The following is an 18581-nucleotide window of genomic DNA, read 5'->3' on the forward strand; positions in this document are numbered from 1 at the left end:
GGGGGGGGGGGGCTTTATGGTTCTCTGGACAAAATTTGCAACTCCACTTTCGTGTTCCTGGTAAAAAGACCTTTAATTTGATATATAGGTCGATTAGGTTTGGATAAGTCCTTCTTTGGGGACAGACAGACAGACGACACCGAAGCGAATACAATAGTCCGTCCCTTATACCTTTTCTTATTACTATCGTAATATTAAAGGAAGGACGGGCTAAAAACGACAAATTTCAGGAACTTGCTTTTTGAAATTTTTCGCCTGCGGCACTGAAGATTTGAAAATTGATTGGACTGCGTTTCTGAAAGAGTGTACTCACCCATATTAAAAAAAAATTGACTGCGGCTTAGTTAATTTGTAGTGAATAAATACCTCTATCCTGTGGGAGCTCAAGCTCATAGATTGGAGAAGAGTTTAATGAAATCAAAAGTGAGTTGAACCCTTAAAAAAAAAAAAAAAATCGCCTGCGGCGCAATTTATTTCGGGTGCAAATTATGGAAATTCAAAACCAAGGAAGAAAAAAAAAGACTGAGGAATTATTGATTTGTCTTAGGGTCATTATTGTTTAGAAAAATCGCTTGCGGCGCAGATTACGCTTAAGGTAAAAGGTACCCCCTTTCCCTTAAACCCTGGCTGCCCCCCTAGACCTGATGCTGGCTACGCCCATGATGTCAGTATTAGACTTCAAAACTAAAATCTATATTTGGCATTTTTCCCTATGCCATATTTTATTGAAACTTTTTCGTTCAATGATTCTTTCATAAAGGACGGGCTAAAAACGACAAATTTCAGGAACTTGCTTTTTGAAAATTTTCGCTGGCTACGCCCATGATGTCAGTATTAGACTTCAAAACTAAAATCTATATTTGGCATTTTTCCCTATGCCATATTTTATTGAAACTTCTGTTAGACTAAATGATAAATAACCTAATTTATGCTTGAACATATAATGGTCTCATTATGCCAACAGACGAGCCTTATTTACTTCTGAGTCATGGTTATATTTGTACCTTAAGATTGAGCTACTAAAAGTAGCACGTAGATCACTGAAATTATATAAGCAACGTCGCACGTGGCTACTTTCAGGATGGGTGACCATCTGACAGAAGCTCTACCCTCCTAGGCCAAACTAAGTTTAAATACAAATCAAAGGGCTCTTTCCCTTTAGTGTGGTCGATAATGCAAAAAATATTAGTTTTTAAGTTTACTTACTTACTTATCCGGTTATACAGGCCGTGAAGGTCCAAAACCTGCTCTGATGAGCCTTCTCCACCTCGGTCTATCTTGCGCTGTTTGTGTCCATTCTTCTCCTTCTTCTTGCTGGGACTTTATACTGGTGAACCAATCCTTGATGTTGTCTCTCCACCTCTTCCTCGGCCTTCCCCGTCTCCTCTTTTCCGTCGTTCCGTTAATCCAGGTTGAAAACTTTCTTTACTATTGACTCCTCATCTCCCCGTGCTACATGCCCCGCCCACCGCACGAGGTCTATAATAAGTTTAAGTTTAATAATAATAATAATAGACTCTTGAGTGGAAGGTAACCACTAGGCGAGGTTAACGCCGGGGGCGTTTTCTACCACCTAACCCTTAGCTGGAAAAAAGCTGTTCAATGAATTACCCCCAGAAATAAAAAATGAAAATAACTCATTGAGAAAAAAGGAGCATCTACATCCCAACAATCCCATACTACAAAGAAAAATATGGGTTATCTGAAATTGATGTCAGAGGATTGTTCTGTTCATAGGAGCTAGAGGCACCATTACTTCATTTTTTAAAAGTTTTGCAGTAGAATTCAACATCAGTGAATCCACCCTGAAATGTATTTCTCAATCTGTCACTCGTGCTTCGATTCTAATTCTACATACCTCACCTCCCGTTCATTAAGGAAACAAACAACCTATACCTTTTTAATTGACCCTTCGACCCCTTAATTGTGGACACGTTTTTTCTTACTTTTTAGTCCGTCCTTCCTTTATTATTACAACGGTCGAATAAACTACGGGCTAAAAAATTCCCGGAGGGACGGACCCAGCTTGTTAGAATAAATATCCACCCTGTAATTAAGCCTAACCCATGAGAGCCGAGGCCTACATATTAAAGTAACACCAAACTTGACCGAATCTATACTCAAAAGCTAGTTAAAGTTCCAACCTTAATTATACCTAATACTATCAAATATCTATATCTTCATATATTGCTCCCCCACAAGTGGTACCCTTTGTCATCTTGGCAGCCTGCTGGTAAGATAAAATAATATCAATATACCTAGTGCCTTCAAATATAATTACCAAAATAACCTAGAAAATGAGCAAAAAAGAGCAAATAAATAAATCTACCTAATTCCTACCTACACTACAAGTTTTCAATAATATGTATAATACCTATATAAAATTACATGAGATGCAACACATCCCCAATATGGGACACAGCATCCCATTAACTCTATATCTATTCTTCCTTCCACTACATTTTTTTTTTTTAGTATCTATTCCTTTATTCCATCTTTTATTATGTAATGGCTGTTCGATTTGTAATGAATTGTAAATAAATCTGAGTATTTTGTTGAAAAAAAAAAAATAATAATAAAAAAAGAACCAATGACCCAGACCCTTGATCGAAGACCAAGGACCAAGGAATCAATTTTTTTTTTTTTTTTTTTTTTTTTTTTTTTTTTTTTTTTTTAGGGGGGGGAAGCTCAGTAGAGGTGCTGGGTTTGAATCCCGGAGGGGCGAAAAAAAAATTTTGACCAAGCTTCTTCGCTCCCGGATGAAAATTTTCTGAAGGAAACAAAAGCCTAGAACTATATTGAGGTCATATTATTATAAATTATACCTATTAGACTTTAGGGCCACCTCCATTTTTCACTGAAATCAGGGGTTTGTTTTATAAAGCAACTTTGCATTTCACAAAAAGAACTCTTACCATTGACGATTGTACCTACGTAGATGGATCACTAAAGTTAATCAACGTTGCGCGTTGTTTTCTAAATGGGTAACCATGTAGGCCAGCGATGTCCAACTAGCGGGCCACCAGGCTATTTTTGTGGCCCGCGAAGCTCTTAGGGCGGGCTCGATTTTTGCCTTTTTAAGTCTTTTACAATGGGGTAGACTACAAAAATGGAGCATCTAGCCCCCATCTTCTCAAGAAAATCCTGGATACGGCCTGCTTACTTGTGTATGTGGCCCGCGAAATACCCGCCAATGTAGCATGTGGCCCGTATACCTGCACATGGAAGTTGGAAATCCCTGATGTAGGCAAAACGTATGTTTCCGGCTTTTCGCGGAAGTATTTTCTCGACTCCTTTTCTATTTGCTTTATTCATGTTAACTAATTTACTCTTATTCTTCAGGTATTGGTGTGACCACTTGTACCAATCAAACCCTGGCCAATGGTACAAGCATTCTGGTATACCGAATCTTCCTTTCTTTTTCGCTAATATCTCAGTCGCTCTACGTCAGAGTGCATCGGAGATTCGCCTATTAGTTGGAAAACGAAATTTCCTACTATTTTCAATAGATAATACATTTCTGCAACTTGTCTGTCTGTCATGGGCCTTGCTTGGCGTAGCTTAACATAAGTGACGCTAAAACCGGTCTTAAATTATCGACTGAAGTGTTATTCCAACTAGCGGGCCACCAGGCTATTTTTGTGGCCCGCGAAGCTTTTAGGGCGGGCTTGATTTTTGCCTTTTTAAGTCTTTTACAATGGAGTAGACTCCAAAAATGGAGCATTTAGCCCCCATCTTCTCAAAACCCTGGATACGGCCTGCTTACTTGTGTATGTGGCCCGCGAAATACCTGCTAATGTAGCATGTGGCCCGTATACCTGCACATGGAAGTTGGAAATCCCTGATGTAGGCAAACGTATGTTTCCGGCTTTTCGCGGAAGTATTTCCTCGACTCCTATTCTATTTGCTTTATTGATGTTAACTAATTTACTCTTATTCTTCAGGTATTGGTGTGACCACTTGTACCAATCAAACCCTGGCCAATGGTACAAGCATTCTGGTACCCCAACCTCCTCAACCTCTGTTCTCAACTCGTATCTTCTTTGACTTCATGTTGTTCCTGATGTTCCTCAGTTTGTTGTCTTTCATTGGCCTCAACAATCTACCCTCTGTGGAGCAGCTCAAATATTTGAAGAAGAAAAACGACAAGGGTAACTATCATTTTGTCGCCTAAAAACTCATGTCTATTTATCTAGATATCTAGTCTCGTCTAGACATTAGTTTACAACGGACGTTCACATTGTAAAGGTGTGAACACTTCAAAGTACTCGTAATAAGTATGTAGGTTTTTACACAAACTAATATCTACGAGGTACAAGTCAATTAAATTATTTTTATTTTATCTTAAAAATACGACTTTTTTTGTTGACCGCATCGAAAATCGAACCCGGTACTTTTTTCATGTAGACATGTGTAAAATTTAATGTTAAACCGTTTTCCACTCATTTTACGATTCATTAATTTTTTACAAGCAAGATAATAATAATAATAGTGCTTATTTATACCGCTCGCATAGAAGTGAAAAGTCCCTTTACTCCAGCAGTAGGCTACTACTATTATTGTGGTCAAATTATCAAATTATTGAGGATAAAATTTCATACCTCGGCTGGGATTGAACCCACGCCCTCCTGTTTACCAGGCGAGCGCCTTGACCACTAACCACCGAGGCTTAGTCTGGCTGGGGGAATTTGAACAGAGAGTGTAGACCTGTTTAATCTGGCTAAGGGACTAACAGATAAAATTCCATACCTCGGCTGGGATTGAACCCACGCCCTCCTGTTTACCAGGCGAGCGCCTTGACCACTACACCACCAGGCAGGTTATGATTTTTGTCCCCCTAAAGTTGATTTCTGGCCCACTGTGTGTCTGACAGACCAGTTAAACCGTTCGGCGACAAGCTACCCGTCTCCTCACATCAAGACAGACCTAGGCTCGTCAGACAGTCTGAGCGTGAATGCCCAATGTATCCACATACCTCAGAGCAGTTGTTCAAGAAGAAAAACTGGAGAACTGTTGTAAGAGCTTCGAGCGAAAACTTATAGATCCTCACTTTAGGCAAAGTGTTATATCGTGTCAGTTGATAGAGACACATGCTGAGACCAATATTAGTGCAAATTACGAGGGGTAATGCCTGAGGGGAGAACACTGTTTCCATCTGAAAACATAAAATCTTAATAAATTAGAATTTGTTGTTGGAAAGAGGTTGCTAAGGTCTTTAATGACGGGGGTTTTACCCTCCATTCGGCGATAAGCCGATAAGCCCCCCAGTAGGCTACTACTATTATTGTGGTCAAATTCTCAAATTATTGAGGATAAAATTTCATACCTCGGATGGGATTGAATCCACGCCCTCCTGTTTACCAGGCGAGCGCCTTGACCACTACACCACCGAGGCAGGTTGATTTTTGTCCTCCTAAAGTTGATTTCTGGCCCACTGTGTGTCTGACAGACCAATGTCAGTTAAACCGTTCGGCGACAAGCTACCCGTCTCCTCACATCAAGACAGACCTAGGCTCGTCAGACAGTCTGAGCGTGAATGCCCAATGTATCCACTCACCTCAGAGCAGTTGTTCAAGAAGAAAAACTGGAGAACTATTGTAAGAGCTTCGAGCGAAAACTTGTAGATCCTCACTTTAGGCAAAGTGTTATATCGTGTCAGTTGATAGAGACACATACTGAGACCAATATTGGTGCAGATTACGAGGGGTAATGCCTGAGGGGAGAACACTGTCTCCATCTGAAAACATAAAATCACAACATGAAATCATAATAAATTAGACTGAGACCAATATTAGTGCAGATTACGAGGGGTAATGCCTGAGGGGAGAACACTGTCTCCATCTGAAAACATAAAATCACAACATGAAATCATAATAAATTAGAATTTGTTGTTGGAAAGAGGTTGCTAAGGTCTTTAATGACGGGGGTTTTACCCGCCTCCTCGCGTTAACCTCTTACCCAGCCTCAGTGCGACCGGGAAAAGCAGGACACTCTAGCCCAGTGGTTCTCAAACTTTTTTTGGCCGCGGAGCACCAAGCAACTGCTGTAAACTCTACGGAGCACCCCCTCCCCCCAACCCTTTAGGAATTTTTAAAAATAATTCGGAATGATTCGGAAATGTTCATTAGCGTACGGTCCGTACGGCTGTCCGTACGGCCCCCACAACCCTTTAGGAATTTTTAAAAATAATTCGGAATGATTCGGAAATGTTCATTAGCGTGGCCAAGTGGGTACGGTCCGTACGGCTTGTTCCAATACTTCCCATTTGACTAAACATATTCGTGCGATTTTTTTTTAATGCGGCAAGAAAAATTAAACTATGCGGAGAACCTGCAGTACTGCTCCTTCTTCCTGCTGGGACTTTATACTTGTGAACCAATCCTTGGTGTTGTCTCTCCACCTCTTCCTCGGCCTTCCCCGTCTCCTCTTTTCCGTCGTTCCGTAATCCAGGTTGAAAACTTTCTTTACTATTGACTCCTCATCTGCCCGTGCTACATGCCCCGCCCACCGCATGAGGTCTATAATAAGTTTAAGTTTACAGTCTATAATAATATGTTTATCCATCTCATTTCTTCTACTTGTTGTTTTTTCTTTTTCTATACTTTGTTGTAATATCTACCAGTCTATAATAATATGTTTATCCATCTCATTTCTTCTACTTGTTGTTTTTTCTTTTTCTATACTTTGTTGTAATATCTACTATAATTATGACCGTAAACTTATGTAACCTATTCTTGTAAATATACATAGCATTTAGCTATCAATATCAATAGTTTTCTAGTACCCTCTATACCAAAGGGAAGCAAAAGCAATCTCCGTTCTTCGGTACTTATCACTAGGGTTTCAAACCGAAGACGCAATGTCTTAAGAAGACCCGTCAAAGGTCGCCCTCGGTCTTGATCTGCTTTATCAATGGTCCATGCTTTATCAATGGTCCATGCTTTATCTGCTTTATCAATAGTCCATGCTTTATCTGCTTTATCAATGGTCCATGCTTTATCTGCTTTAAGAATAGCGCCTGTATACCTTGTAAGCGCTAGGTCAAGGGGTTCGATTTCCGAGCGGATTTCAACAGAAAGATAAGGTTTTTTTTCTCGAAATGGCTGACTTTCTCCTATCCTGTCCTCTCTTCCATTTCGGGACCATAGGACCTCCGTTGTTTGCGTTTTCATTTGCCTTTTAACCAGGCGTTCCCAAACTTGCTCAAGCCACCACGGACCACTTTTAAAATTAATCAATTTCCCTTCTCTTCTCCCCCGCAGGTTGTATGGCCATGCTCTACATGTCTCTATACTATGACGTCAGCTAGGTCAAGGGGTTCGATTTCCGGGCAGATTTCAACAGAAAGATCAGGTTTTTTTCTTGAAACGGCTGACTTTCTCCTATCCTGTCCCCTCTTCCATTTCGGGACGATAAGACCTCCGTTGTTCGCGTTTTCATTTGCCTTTTAACCAGGTGTTCCCAAACTTGCTCAAACCACGGACGACTTTTGAATTTAATACTTTTAAGACCACTTTTAAAATTAATCAATTTCCCTTCTCTTCTCCCCCGCAGGTTGTATGGCCATGCTCTACATGTCTCTATACTATGACGTCACCACCTCTCTATTCTCCTCCGTTCACTCCACTCATCTGTTCCTATCCACATTCCTCATCGCCCTCGTATGCTGCACTAGTCCTGTACTGTTCACTCCGTTCATGGGCAAATTTCCTGAAGTCTATCTCATATCCTTCCTGCTAGGAGAAGGACTGAGCGGATTTCTGCCCAGTATTATAGCACTTGTACAAGGTAGGTATAATACTAGTGCTTATTTATACTAGTCCTGTACTGTTCACTCCGTTCATGGGCAAATTCCCTGAAGTCTACCTCATATCCTTCCTGCTAGGAGAAGGACTGAGCGGATTTCTGCCCAGTATTATAGCTCTAGTACAAGGTAGGTATAATACTAGTGCTTATTTATACTAGTCCTGTACTATTCACTCCGTTCATGGGCAAATTCCCTGAAGTCTACCTTATATCCTTCCTGCTAGGAGAAGGACTGAGCGGATTTCTGCCCAGTATTATAGCACTTGTACAAGGTAGGTATAATACTGGTGCTGGGTCTGCTTATTTATTGCTTATTTATACTAGTCCTGTACTATTTACTCCGTTCATGGGCAAATTCCCTGAAGTCTACCTCATATCCTTCCTGCTAGGAGAAGGACTGAGCGGATTTCTGCCCAGTATTATAGCACTTCTACAAGGTAAGCTCAGTAGAGGTGCTGGGTTTGAATCCCGGAGGGGCGAAAAAAAATTTAACCAAGCTTTTTCGCTCTCGGATGAAAATTTTCTGAAGGAATCAAAAGCCTAAAACTATATTATTGAGGTCATATTATTATAAAGTATACCCATTAAACTTTAGGGCCACCTCCCTTTTTCACTGAAATCATGGGTTTGTTTTATAAAGCAACTTTGCATTTCACAAAAAGAACTCTTACCATTGACGATTGTACCTACGTAGATGGATCACTAAAGTTAATCAACGTTGCGCGTTGACACCGAAGCGAATACAAAGCCGTAATATTAAAGGAAGGACGGGCTAACATACATACATACATAACCATTATCGTTCTATCCTATAGGACAGGTCGATGAACAAAGCCCCTCCACCAGACTCTATTGCTATACCACACATGGAAGTTGGAAATCCCTGATGTAGGCAAACGTATGTTTCCGGCTTTTCGCGGAAGTATTTTCTCGACTCCTTTTCTATTCGCTTTATTCATGTTAAATTAATTTACTCTTATTCTTCAGGTATTGGTGTGACCACTTGTACAAATCAAACCCTGGCCAATGGTACAAGCATTCTGGTACCCCAACCCCCTCAACCTCTGTTCTCAACTCGTATCTTCTTCGACTTCATGTTGTTCCTAATGTTCCTCAGTTTGTTGTCTTTCATTGGCCTCAACAATCTACCCTCTGTGGAGCAGCTCAAATATTTGAAGAAGAAAAACGACAAGGTAACTATTGATTTATAACTCAGCTGTTATTATTTTTCAACTTATTCGTAGAGATTTGTAAAATGGGTGAAAGTGAAGAATTACTAACATTATGTATGTGAAATAAAATTAATGTAACAATGAGTTCTACCAACAACAATGAGTTCGTGAACATCTGGATATGTTCTTTACTTCAGCCTCAGCAATTAAACAGTTCTACCTCAATCAGCTTGAGGAGACTGGTTAGCACTTTTATTTATAACTGAGCTGTTATTATGTTTCAACTTATTCGTAGAGATTTGTAAAAAGGGTGAAAGTGAAGAATGTCTAACATTATGTTTGTGAAATAAAATTAATGTAACAATGAGTTCTACCAACAACCTCCGCGGCCGAGTGGGTATTACACTAGGCTTGCACGCCGGAGGTACCAGGTTCGATTCCCGGCGGGGTCGAAGTTTTTTCAGCTCTGTTTCTTGGAGTTCAGGGTTCACTCAGCCTCGTGAGGACAATTGAGTAGCTACTATCGAGTGGCGACATTACTAGTGTAAAAAATATTGAAATATGGAAATTGATTGCAAAGGAGGCACTTAATGCTGTGATAAACACAAAAAGTTGTGAAAAGGCTGTGCTTTACCATAAATAATTCAATTCTGGAAACGAGATGCCACGTCAAGTAACATGATAATAAGAATAGTGGAAAGATAGATACTATGTTTTCACTTGACAAATAATTCATGTAATGCTGTGATAAACACAAAAAGTTGTGAAAAGGCTCTGCTTTACCATAAATAATTCAATCTTCTGGAAACGAGATGCCACGTCAAGTAACATGATAATAAGAATAGTGGAAAGATAGATACTATGTTTTCACTTGACAAATAATTCATTATTTGATTGATTTTTTGATTTTAAGTTCTACATTTCCTCTCCAGATTCCATCGCCTGCCAGTTCACCTGAGAACAGTACTCTACAAACCCCCAGTAGCAAAACAATGGAGAAACTATCCACAGCACAATATGCTCTACTTCTTATACTCCAAGCCTCAGTAACATTCTTCAGCCATGGCGTTCTACCTTCGTTACAATCCTACTCCTGTCTACCCTATGGATCACAGGTATTTGAAGTGAAGCAACGGTGCGCGTGGTTAGTGTCTGGATGGGTGACCATCTGGGCGATCGCATGCCGCTGGCTTTTTCCGACCTTGTCTGGTAACCTGTCGCCAAATGGTGTGTAAAACTCCCATCACTAAAAACCTTAATGTCAGCTTAGTTCGCTTGGAGGGTAGCGTGTCTGCCTTGTAAGCGCTAGGCCGCGGGTTCGATTCCCGCCCGGGGCGGATTTTATCCTGATGGGATAATGTATCTGGATGGGTGACCATCTGGGCGATCGCATGCCGCTGGCTTTTCCCGACCTTGTCTGGTAACCTGTCGCCAAGTGGTGTGTAAAACTCCCATCACTAAAAACCTTAATGTCAGCTTAGTTCGCTTGGAGGGTAGCGTGTCGGCCTTGTAAGCGCTAGGTCGCGGATTCGATTCCTGCCCAGGGCAAACTTTATCGTAAACAGATAAGGTTCGTTCTCGGAACGGCTGGCTTTCTCCTGTCCTGCCTTCCTTCTCTCTTCGATTTCGGGACAATTCAATTCATATTTTTATTGTGATATTTAACATGAAACATTTTACACAATTTAAAATAATACTGGGGGGAGGGATGCTAATAATAATAATCAAACGTACTAGCCAATCACAATGCTTAATTCAAGAGATACCAAGTTTGAACGCAGATTGTTGCCCTTATTTTGTCTTCCACTTCGCTGCTGTGGGATAAAAGGACATTTTGGTGTCTTACGGGCAGTAGAACCAAATTTGTTCCTATTATCGAGAAAATCGCGTTGGAAGTTTTCATTTTCAAATGAACACAATGTTATGAGGGTTCACAAAATTGGCCATAATTTGTCGTAGAAAAGAGATAGAAAGATGATTCTTTCACAGTCGCGTTCACAACAAAATTTGCTATCCAAAAATGCACACTCCCGAAAAAGGGCGTAAGTGACGTTACGCCCTTTTTCCAGATGCCCCTCAATTAGTCATTAAATAAAAAGAATAATAGAGAATTAGGAACTATGTAGGTACTTGTATCTGAATTTAGGTTTAGAGGCTATCTATCACATTTATGAAAGTATTCAGACTTGATGTTAAGGTTAGGGTCTCTTGATGTTCATTGAATAAAGACATTGCTCTGTTGGGTGGAGATATTTGACAATGAGAAGATCTGGTAGGGACTTTGAACATTCTAAATATTATAAGACGATAAGACCTAAACAGTTACAGTTCCCCTTATCAAACCTCTTCAAAAAATAAAAATAAACTCATATTTTCTTTGTTCCAGGCTTACCACTACACAGCTAACCTCACCAACATCGCGTCCACACTAGCTTGTTTCCTCGCTTACTTCTGGCTTGCACGCCGCGTCCAGATTATTAGCTTACTAAGTGGGGTAGAAAAAAATAAACTCATATTTTCTTTGTTCCAGGCTTACCACTACACAGCTAACCTTACCAACATCGCGTCCACACTAGCTTGTTTCCTCGCTTACTTCTGGCTTGCACGCCGCGTCCAGATTATTAGCTTACTAAGTGGGGTAGCAGGAGTACTAGTGGTGTATAGTTTATTAACCGCTCTCATGTCACCCACTCCACCCCTGAGTAGAAGTACATTGGGATCTTTCATTATTGTAAGTTTTTTTAACGCTCCGTATTCCCTAAAGGGCCTTTTCCTGGCCCCAATCTGGTTCATGTGAGTAACTTGGCACAGTTTGTAACCTACCTCGGTAGCGTAGTGGCCAAGACGCTCGTCTGGTAAACAGGAGGGTTCGCCGTGGGTTTGATCCCAGCCGAGGCGTGGAATTTCAACCTCACTTATTTGAGAATTTGACCACACAAGAGCTCTAAGGGTTAGGTGATAGAGAACGCCCCCGGAGTTAACCTCGCCTAGTGTTTACCTTCCACTCAAGAGGATTTTGTTTTATCGAGGTTCCACTATAATACTATATTATTATTGTGTTGTTTGTCCACAGGTTATAAACTGGGTGCTATGTGCCGGTCTGATATCCTACATTAAGCTCGCTCTAGCGGCCATCTTCCGCGCCCAGGAAGGTAAGGGTCTGTTCTGGTATGGAGCTGTCAATCAGTTAGGATCTGCCTCAGGAGCCATTGTCATCTTCTTGCTCATTAACTACACCAACCTCTTCAACTCTGTGCAAGGAGGAGAATGCTAGAGAGACATAAGACGGGGGCCTATTCCATGAACTACTTGCAGTGCAATAATAGTGCTTATTTATACTGGTCGCATAGGACTGAAAAGTCCCTTTACTCCAGCAGTAGGCTACTACTATTATTGACTACACCAATCTCTTCAACTCTGTGCAAGGAGGAGAATGCTAGAGAGACATAAGACAGGGGCCTATTCCATGAACTACTTGCAGTCCAATAATAGTGCTTATTTATACTGGTCGCATAGGACTGAAAAGTCCCTTTACTCCAGCAGTAGGCTACAACTATTATTGTGGTCAAATTCTCAAATTATATTGAGGATAAAATAGCATGCGCAAATCCGTTTGGTCAAATGGTAAACCCTTAGAAAATAATAGAAAGTAAAAAATCTTTCTCAGTCTCTTTTGAAATGCTATAAAAGTATGTACCTACGTACATTTTACACTGCCTGTTATTATTGATTTAGCTTTGAGTACCATGTACATTTTAGGTAGCTATAGAAAAGTAGGTAGCTTTTTCCGTTGTATATTTTTAGGTAGGTAGCGTGTTTTTGGAGTGTTTTTTTGTAAAGCGACGATAATAAAGGTAGAAACGCACTACTATCACGTCACGTGACCTCATGGGGAGTCAGAAAGATGTAGTTCAAAGTTTTCCCATAATATTGTAGGTAATTTCGTTCAGGACAACTACACTACTATCACGTCACGTGAGCTCACCAGACGTGATAGTAGTGTGTTTCTATCTTTTCTTGTGTCTGGAAGAGTTTGAGGATTTTGTCGTCACCTAAACACCCTGTATATAAATAATCAGTTATTTTAATAATATTAATATTACAGTCAAACCTGGATAAAAGAGAATTCAGGGGGGACCACCCTTTTTTTCTCTTCTATCCAGGTTTCCAGTATATCCAGTTTCTTTTACATCGAGGTCCAGCATGAAGGGCCCAGAAAATTTTCTCTTATATCCAGGTTCGACTGTATTTATTTATGGATTAGAAAACGTTGTTGATTAAATTTATAGACAAGTTAGGTTGACGTTATTTTTAACACAAACAGTGCTTAGTTGGTGGGTTTACACGCTCAAGCCATTTGCACAAACTGACCAGCGCAAGTGAATCGTAGCGTGTGAACGCAGGCTTGAAGTTTGCACAAGCAAAAAAAAAAAAAAACTTTGTCTAGGTTCCTCTCACAGTTTGTACAAACCGAACAAATCAGCATGCGCAAATCCGTTTGGTCAAATGGTATTGCGCAAGTGAATCGTAGCGTGTGAACGCAGGCTTGAAGTTTGGACAAGCAAAAAAAAAAACTATTTTGTTTAGTTTGAGATAATGGTCAAGTACGATATCATACATATTTCTAGACATGGTCTTCAAGTGAAGACCATGTCTAGAAATATGTATAAAAAAAAAAAAACTTTGTCTAGGTTCCTCTCACAGTTTGTACAAACCGAACAAATCAGCATGCGCAAATCCGTTTGGTCAAATGGTAAACCCTTTGAAAAAAAATCTTACTCAGTCTCTTTTGAAATGCTATAAAAGTATGTACGTACATTTTACACTGCCTGTTATTATTGATTTAGCTTTGAGTACCTTGTAGCTATAGAAAAGTAGGTAGCTTTTTCCGTTGTATATTTTTAGGTAGGTAGCGTGTTTTTGAAGTGTTTTTTGTAAAGCAACGAGAATAAAGGTAGAAACAAACTACTATCACGTCACGTGACCTCACGAAGCTCATGGGGAGTCAGAAAGATGTAGTCCAAAGTTTTCCCATAATATTGTAGGTAATTTCGTTCAGGACAGCCACACTACTATCACGTCACGTGAACTCACCAGACGTGATAGTAGTGTGTTTCTACCTTTTCTTGTGTCTGGAAGAGTTTGAGGATTTTGTCGTCACCTAAACACCCTGTATATAAACAATTAGTTATTTTAATAATGTTAATATTACAGTCGAACCTGGATATAAGAGAATCCGGGGGACCACCCTTTTTTTCTCTTCTATCCAGGTTTCCACTATATCCAGTTTCTTTTACATCGAGGTCCAGCATGAAGGGCCCAGAAAATTTTCTCTTATATCCAGGTTCGACTGTATTTATTTATGGCAAGGGCCACAGTTTGAATTTAAACGTACTTTAACTCTTGCCTTAAGCAATCTCATTGGTTCATTTTTCATTTCAAACGTACTAGCCAATCACAATGCTTAATTCAAGAGATACCAAGTTTGAACGCAGATTGTTGCCCTTATTTTGTCTTCCACTTCGCTGTTGTGGGATAAAAGGACATTTTGGTGTCTTACGGGCAGTAGAACCAAATTTGTTCCTATTAATATTCGAACAAACATTGGTGTAATAATATGTGTAATATTTTTATTTAAGTTTCCATTTTTACTTTCCTTATCCTATAGGAAGGAAAGTATAATGTAATCGGGTCATTTTTTTTTTCCCCTCCTTTTCCCTTTAAGGGACTGCGGAAAAATTCCCTTTTATGTAGGTATTAATTTAATCGGTAGATATTTATTATGTATAGATATGTAAATAATTAGTTAAATAAATTAAATTGAAAGACAATAGTAATGAATTCTTGTATTGTATTATTTTAAATGAGTAATTATAATTAAAATGGTAGGTAGCCATCTGTCAAAGGAAAAAAAAAAAGAATGATGGAATCATATAAATTTTTAAAATCTATTATTGTTGATTGTTGAATTGTTATATTGAATTAAAAGTTGTTTCAATAAATTGAAATAATTATATTGTTAATTAAAATATTCATATCGGTATTTATTTCGTGTAGGATAAACCTTGTGCGCTTTAGATTGCGGGTTCGATTCCCGACCGGGCGAACTTTATCGCACGTGCTATTGGCTCTTTCCGGCCTCACTCAGACTGGGTGAGGTTCATGTTGAATGCACAGGATCATTGAAGTTGAACAACCCTGTACGTGGTTGGTAATAATAATAATAATAATAGTGCTTATTTATACTGCTCGCATAGGACTGAAAAGTCCCTTTACTCCAGCAGTAGGCTACTACTATTATTGTGGTCAAATTCTCAAATTATATTGAGGATAAAATTCCATACCTCAGCTGGGATTGAACCCACGCCCTCCTGTTTACCAGGAAAAGAAGAGAATTAAGTAAATTTTGGGAGAGAGAAATTTTGGGAGAGCAGAAAGTAGATTGGTAGAGAGGAAACTGAAAGAACTTTTCGTATTTCACTTACCATGTGAAACAGCACATGCTGCTGTCTTTTCCCGGCCCCCTCGGGGTGGGTGAAGTTTATGTGAGTAGACTGTTCGTCGAATGGTGGGTAAAAGTAAAACCCTCGTCGCTTCACAAAAAATAATAATAGTAATAAATAACCCCCTATCAACACAAAGTGGCAATGGGAATTGACTGTATCTTCTGGTCTATCATGTAAAGGACATACTACGGGATGGGCATGCTATAACACAGACGACTAAAATGAATTGAGAACAGAGAACACACGAGAATAATTTCAATTAAATAATAAATAAATAATTTAGCGCCACCGAAGCAGGTAGTCCTAAACTAAAATGGACGCGGCACACAAGGGATCAAGAAGAGACCGGCCTTGACATAATAATGAACTACTTCACACATTGCACTTATCACCTCACTGGTGCAATGGTTAGCACGGTGGACTCTGGATCTAGAGGTTGGTGGTTCGAGTCCAAGTCAAGTAAAAAAAATAGCGTAGTTTATTAAGCTGAGAACTTGAAAAAGCAGTCAATTAGTTGGGATTGAAAAATTGACAGTACAATGGACACCACAAATTGATGAATAGGTTCAAGATTATTATTATTCGCGTGTATGGATTTTCAAATGTGTAATTTGGAGTAAGAACTGTGAAGTTGTTCGTGGAATACTCCCCCCTGGTAAGAGAGTTAAGACTTTGGATTCGTGGGTCTTTATTCCTGAAGCTACTTTGCTTTGCACATTGGGGATTTACTAAATACGCCCCTATTAAGTTTAAGATAGGAAGGTTTTCTATTTCTAACCCTCAATGGGTTCGTGTGTTATTCCCAGAATTCTGTGATATTAAATAATTTATTTGTGTTACCTAGAGTTGTTTTTTCACATTTAAATAATTCAATTAAATTACCATATATCAGTACAAATCACTCAATATTACAAATTAAAATAACATATTATCTTTTGTTTGTCTCTAATAGTTGCGTTGTGAATTAAATTTTATCATCAGTCGATGTGGATTTACGTAAAATCTTTCGCTAACCCAAGGTGGTCCTAAATGTTGAAATTGAAAATGTTGTATTAACCCTTTAGAGTCTTGCTGGGGTGCTTTGAACTCGTAAAATTTTGTAGCCAAAACCAAATGTCAGCCCTAAACAATCACCTTTAGGGCTGATTGTGAGTCTGACGAAAAACGCCGACCCCGTCTGAATACGGGGAAAGAAGAGATTTGAATAACCCTTTGAGTTACTTGGGAGAGAGGATTACGTGATTCATGAATTTCAGTCTGCCTTTTAGAGATAGAAAATGCAAAATAGAATCCACGAAACACTTCGGCCACTTTCATATACAGGGTCACTTCAGATCAGATTTCTAACATTTCGCGAGCAAATCAACCTCCTAAGTGTGATTCAGGGGATTCAAAGCCATTCCCCCCCCCTCTTGAAATTCGTTCACATGAACCACCCTGAATATGCTGATTTTATCAGTACGACCTGCGTCCTGATTGGATAGCAAAAACTAAATCAGACATTTCAAACATTAAATTATATTTTCTAGCAGTATTTTGTAAATATTTGCAGTTTTCTAGCCAAAGTGCGTGTTTTCTAATTTATGAAAGTGATAAAGAGGTTTGATAGAGGGAACTGTAACTGCTAAGGTCCTATCGTCCCGAAATCGAAGAGAGAAGAAAGACAGGATAGGAGAAAGCCAGCCGTTCCGAGGACGAACATTATCCGCCATACATTGAGATTGACCTTGGAGTTAATCCTGGTGGATTAGGCAAACTGATTGGTCCATTTTGGATGAAGTAGCCAATAAGGTTGTTTTTCGAACTGGAATCACAATCTAAAACACTGTTTCACTGCTAAAATAAGCCGTTTGATTGGCTGATTTTAATCGTGAAAACCAAAAAGATTGCTTCATCCAATAGCTTAACTTGAACCAATTTTAAACTTAAATTGTGGTTCCGGCCATAACTATTTCAACGGAGCGGCCTAGCGGACACAAGGCAGACGTGCTACCAACCAAGCTAACTAGGCTGGCACTTTATGAATAGAAAAAGTAGACCTCCAAGCATAGAATTAGGAGAATACCAGGTAAAACTGAAGAGAGAAAACACGCATCTCCACTAAACCACAATCTATAACATTGTTCTCATTCGCTCAATTACCCTCCAACACACAAACACATGAGTATTGATGACTATTAGATAGGAAATACTCAACCTCAACATTATGTTAACAGCAAATTAGATACGAGTAAAGCGTGAGTGAGTTGTACAAATCTACTCTTTCCAGTGAACTACTCAGTCAATGAGTCAGATCCTAACTAAAGTCCCCCCCCAAAGTTATATCACTGACCGGCAAAATTAACCGGACGCTCGTATTTTTTGGTTTTTCTCAAACAGCTGTTCAGTGTTCAATTTTTTTCGGGAAAACCATCATTAATGTTATTTGTTGTAAGGTTTAAAACTTATTCCGCAAGACCGCATACCTACATAATCTGCGAGTAAAAAAAAGAAAAACAAAAACAAGGATCAGTTTTTTTGCTGAAAATGCATGTTTCTGGAGATAAATGTTAACGTAACTTTTTTCTCAATATTTTTACACCATCTTTGAACCAGGTGCTTTAGAAAAGAACACAGAACAATGATTTACTACTGGTAAAAATTTCAGTGTAGGAAATACTCAACCTCAACATTATGTTAACAGCAAATTAGATACGAGTAAAGAGTGAGTGAGTTGTACAAATCTACTCTTTCCAGTGAACTACTCAGTCAATGAGTCAGATCCTAACTAAAGTCCCCCCCCCCCACCTTAATTTTTGAACCGAAGAAATAAGAAACCTGAAACTTTGTATACAAGCCTATATTTACCTCTGATTTCTTATAGGCTATGTAAAAGTTCAGGAACTTTTTCAGGGTCGGTCCCAGGGGGCCAACTTTAAAATCTTGAATGAGAACCCCCTGTTTGTGATACATCATATCAAAGTTCTTAAAGAGCGTAGTACTTTGGTACAAGTTTGAGCTCGATCCAACAACCAGGGTCGGAGTTATGTGATTTCTTATAGGCTATGTGAAAGTTCAGGAACTTTTTCAGGGTCGGCCCCAGGGGGGCCAACTTTAA

The 18581-nt window shown here is 39.4% G+C and overlaps 2 protein-coding genes and 1 long non-coding RNA gene across 4 annotated transcripts in view; 1 reads left to right on the top strand and 2 right to left on the bottom strand.

Annotated features, from left to right (window-relative positions):
• LOC113465577 overlaps positions 1-5739 on the bottom strand; it is a 10805-nt gene extending 5066 nt beyond the window's left edge. The window contains exon 1 of the mRNA XM_026820207.1: positions 5558-5739. Within this exon, the coding sequence (XP_026676008.1) occupies positions 5558-5737 (180 nt within the window). The 5' untranslated portion in view covers positions 5738-5739. The remainder of the gene's footprint in view (positions 1-5557) is intronic.
• The window catches only part of LOC103524939 (solute carrier family 52, riboflavin transporter, member 3), a 23801-nt gene extending 11529 nt beyond the window's left edge, over positions 1-12272 (top strand). The window contains exons 3-8 of one of the 2 annotated variants that reach the window (XM_026820206.1): positions 7555-7705; positions 7851-7933; positions 8794-8999; positions 9911-10093; positions 11509-11709; positions 12052-12272. In XM_026820206.1, coding sequence (XP_026676007.1) covers positions 7555-7705; positions 7851-7933; positions 8794-8999; positions 9911-10093; positions 11509-11709; positions 12052-12252 — 1025 coding nt within the window. In that variant the 3' untranslated portion in view covers positions 12253-12272. Of the gene's footprint in view, positions 1-7554; positions 7789-7850; positions 7934-8793; positions 9000-9910; positions 10094-11508; positions 11710-12051 lie in introns of both variants that reach the window. The other variant, XM_026820205.1, reaches the window with a different exon arrangement.
• Positions 12273-17463: 5191 nt separating this feature from the next.
• Positions 17464-18276, bottom strand: LOC113465578. The gene is made up of 2 exons (XR_003390241.1): positions 18149-18276; positions 17464-17681 (listed from the first exon to the last, which is right to left on the bottom strand). It is a non-coding gene; the product is annotated as an uncharacterized LOC113465578 (long non-coding RNA).
• Positions 18277-18581: the final 305 nt, after the last annotated feature.

This window comes from Diaphorina citri, unplaced genomic scaffold (genome assembly GCF_000475195.1).
Source record: "Diaphorina citri unplaced genomic scaffold, Diaci psyllid genome assembly version 1.1 scaffold128, whole genome shotgun sequence".
NCBI classification, from domain to species: Eukaryota; Metazoa; Arthropoda; class Insecta; order Hemiptera; family Psyllidae; genus Diaphorina; species Diaphorina citri.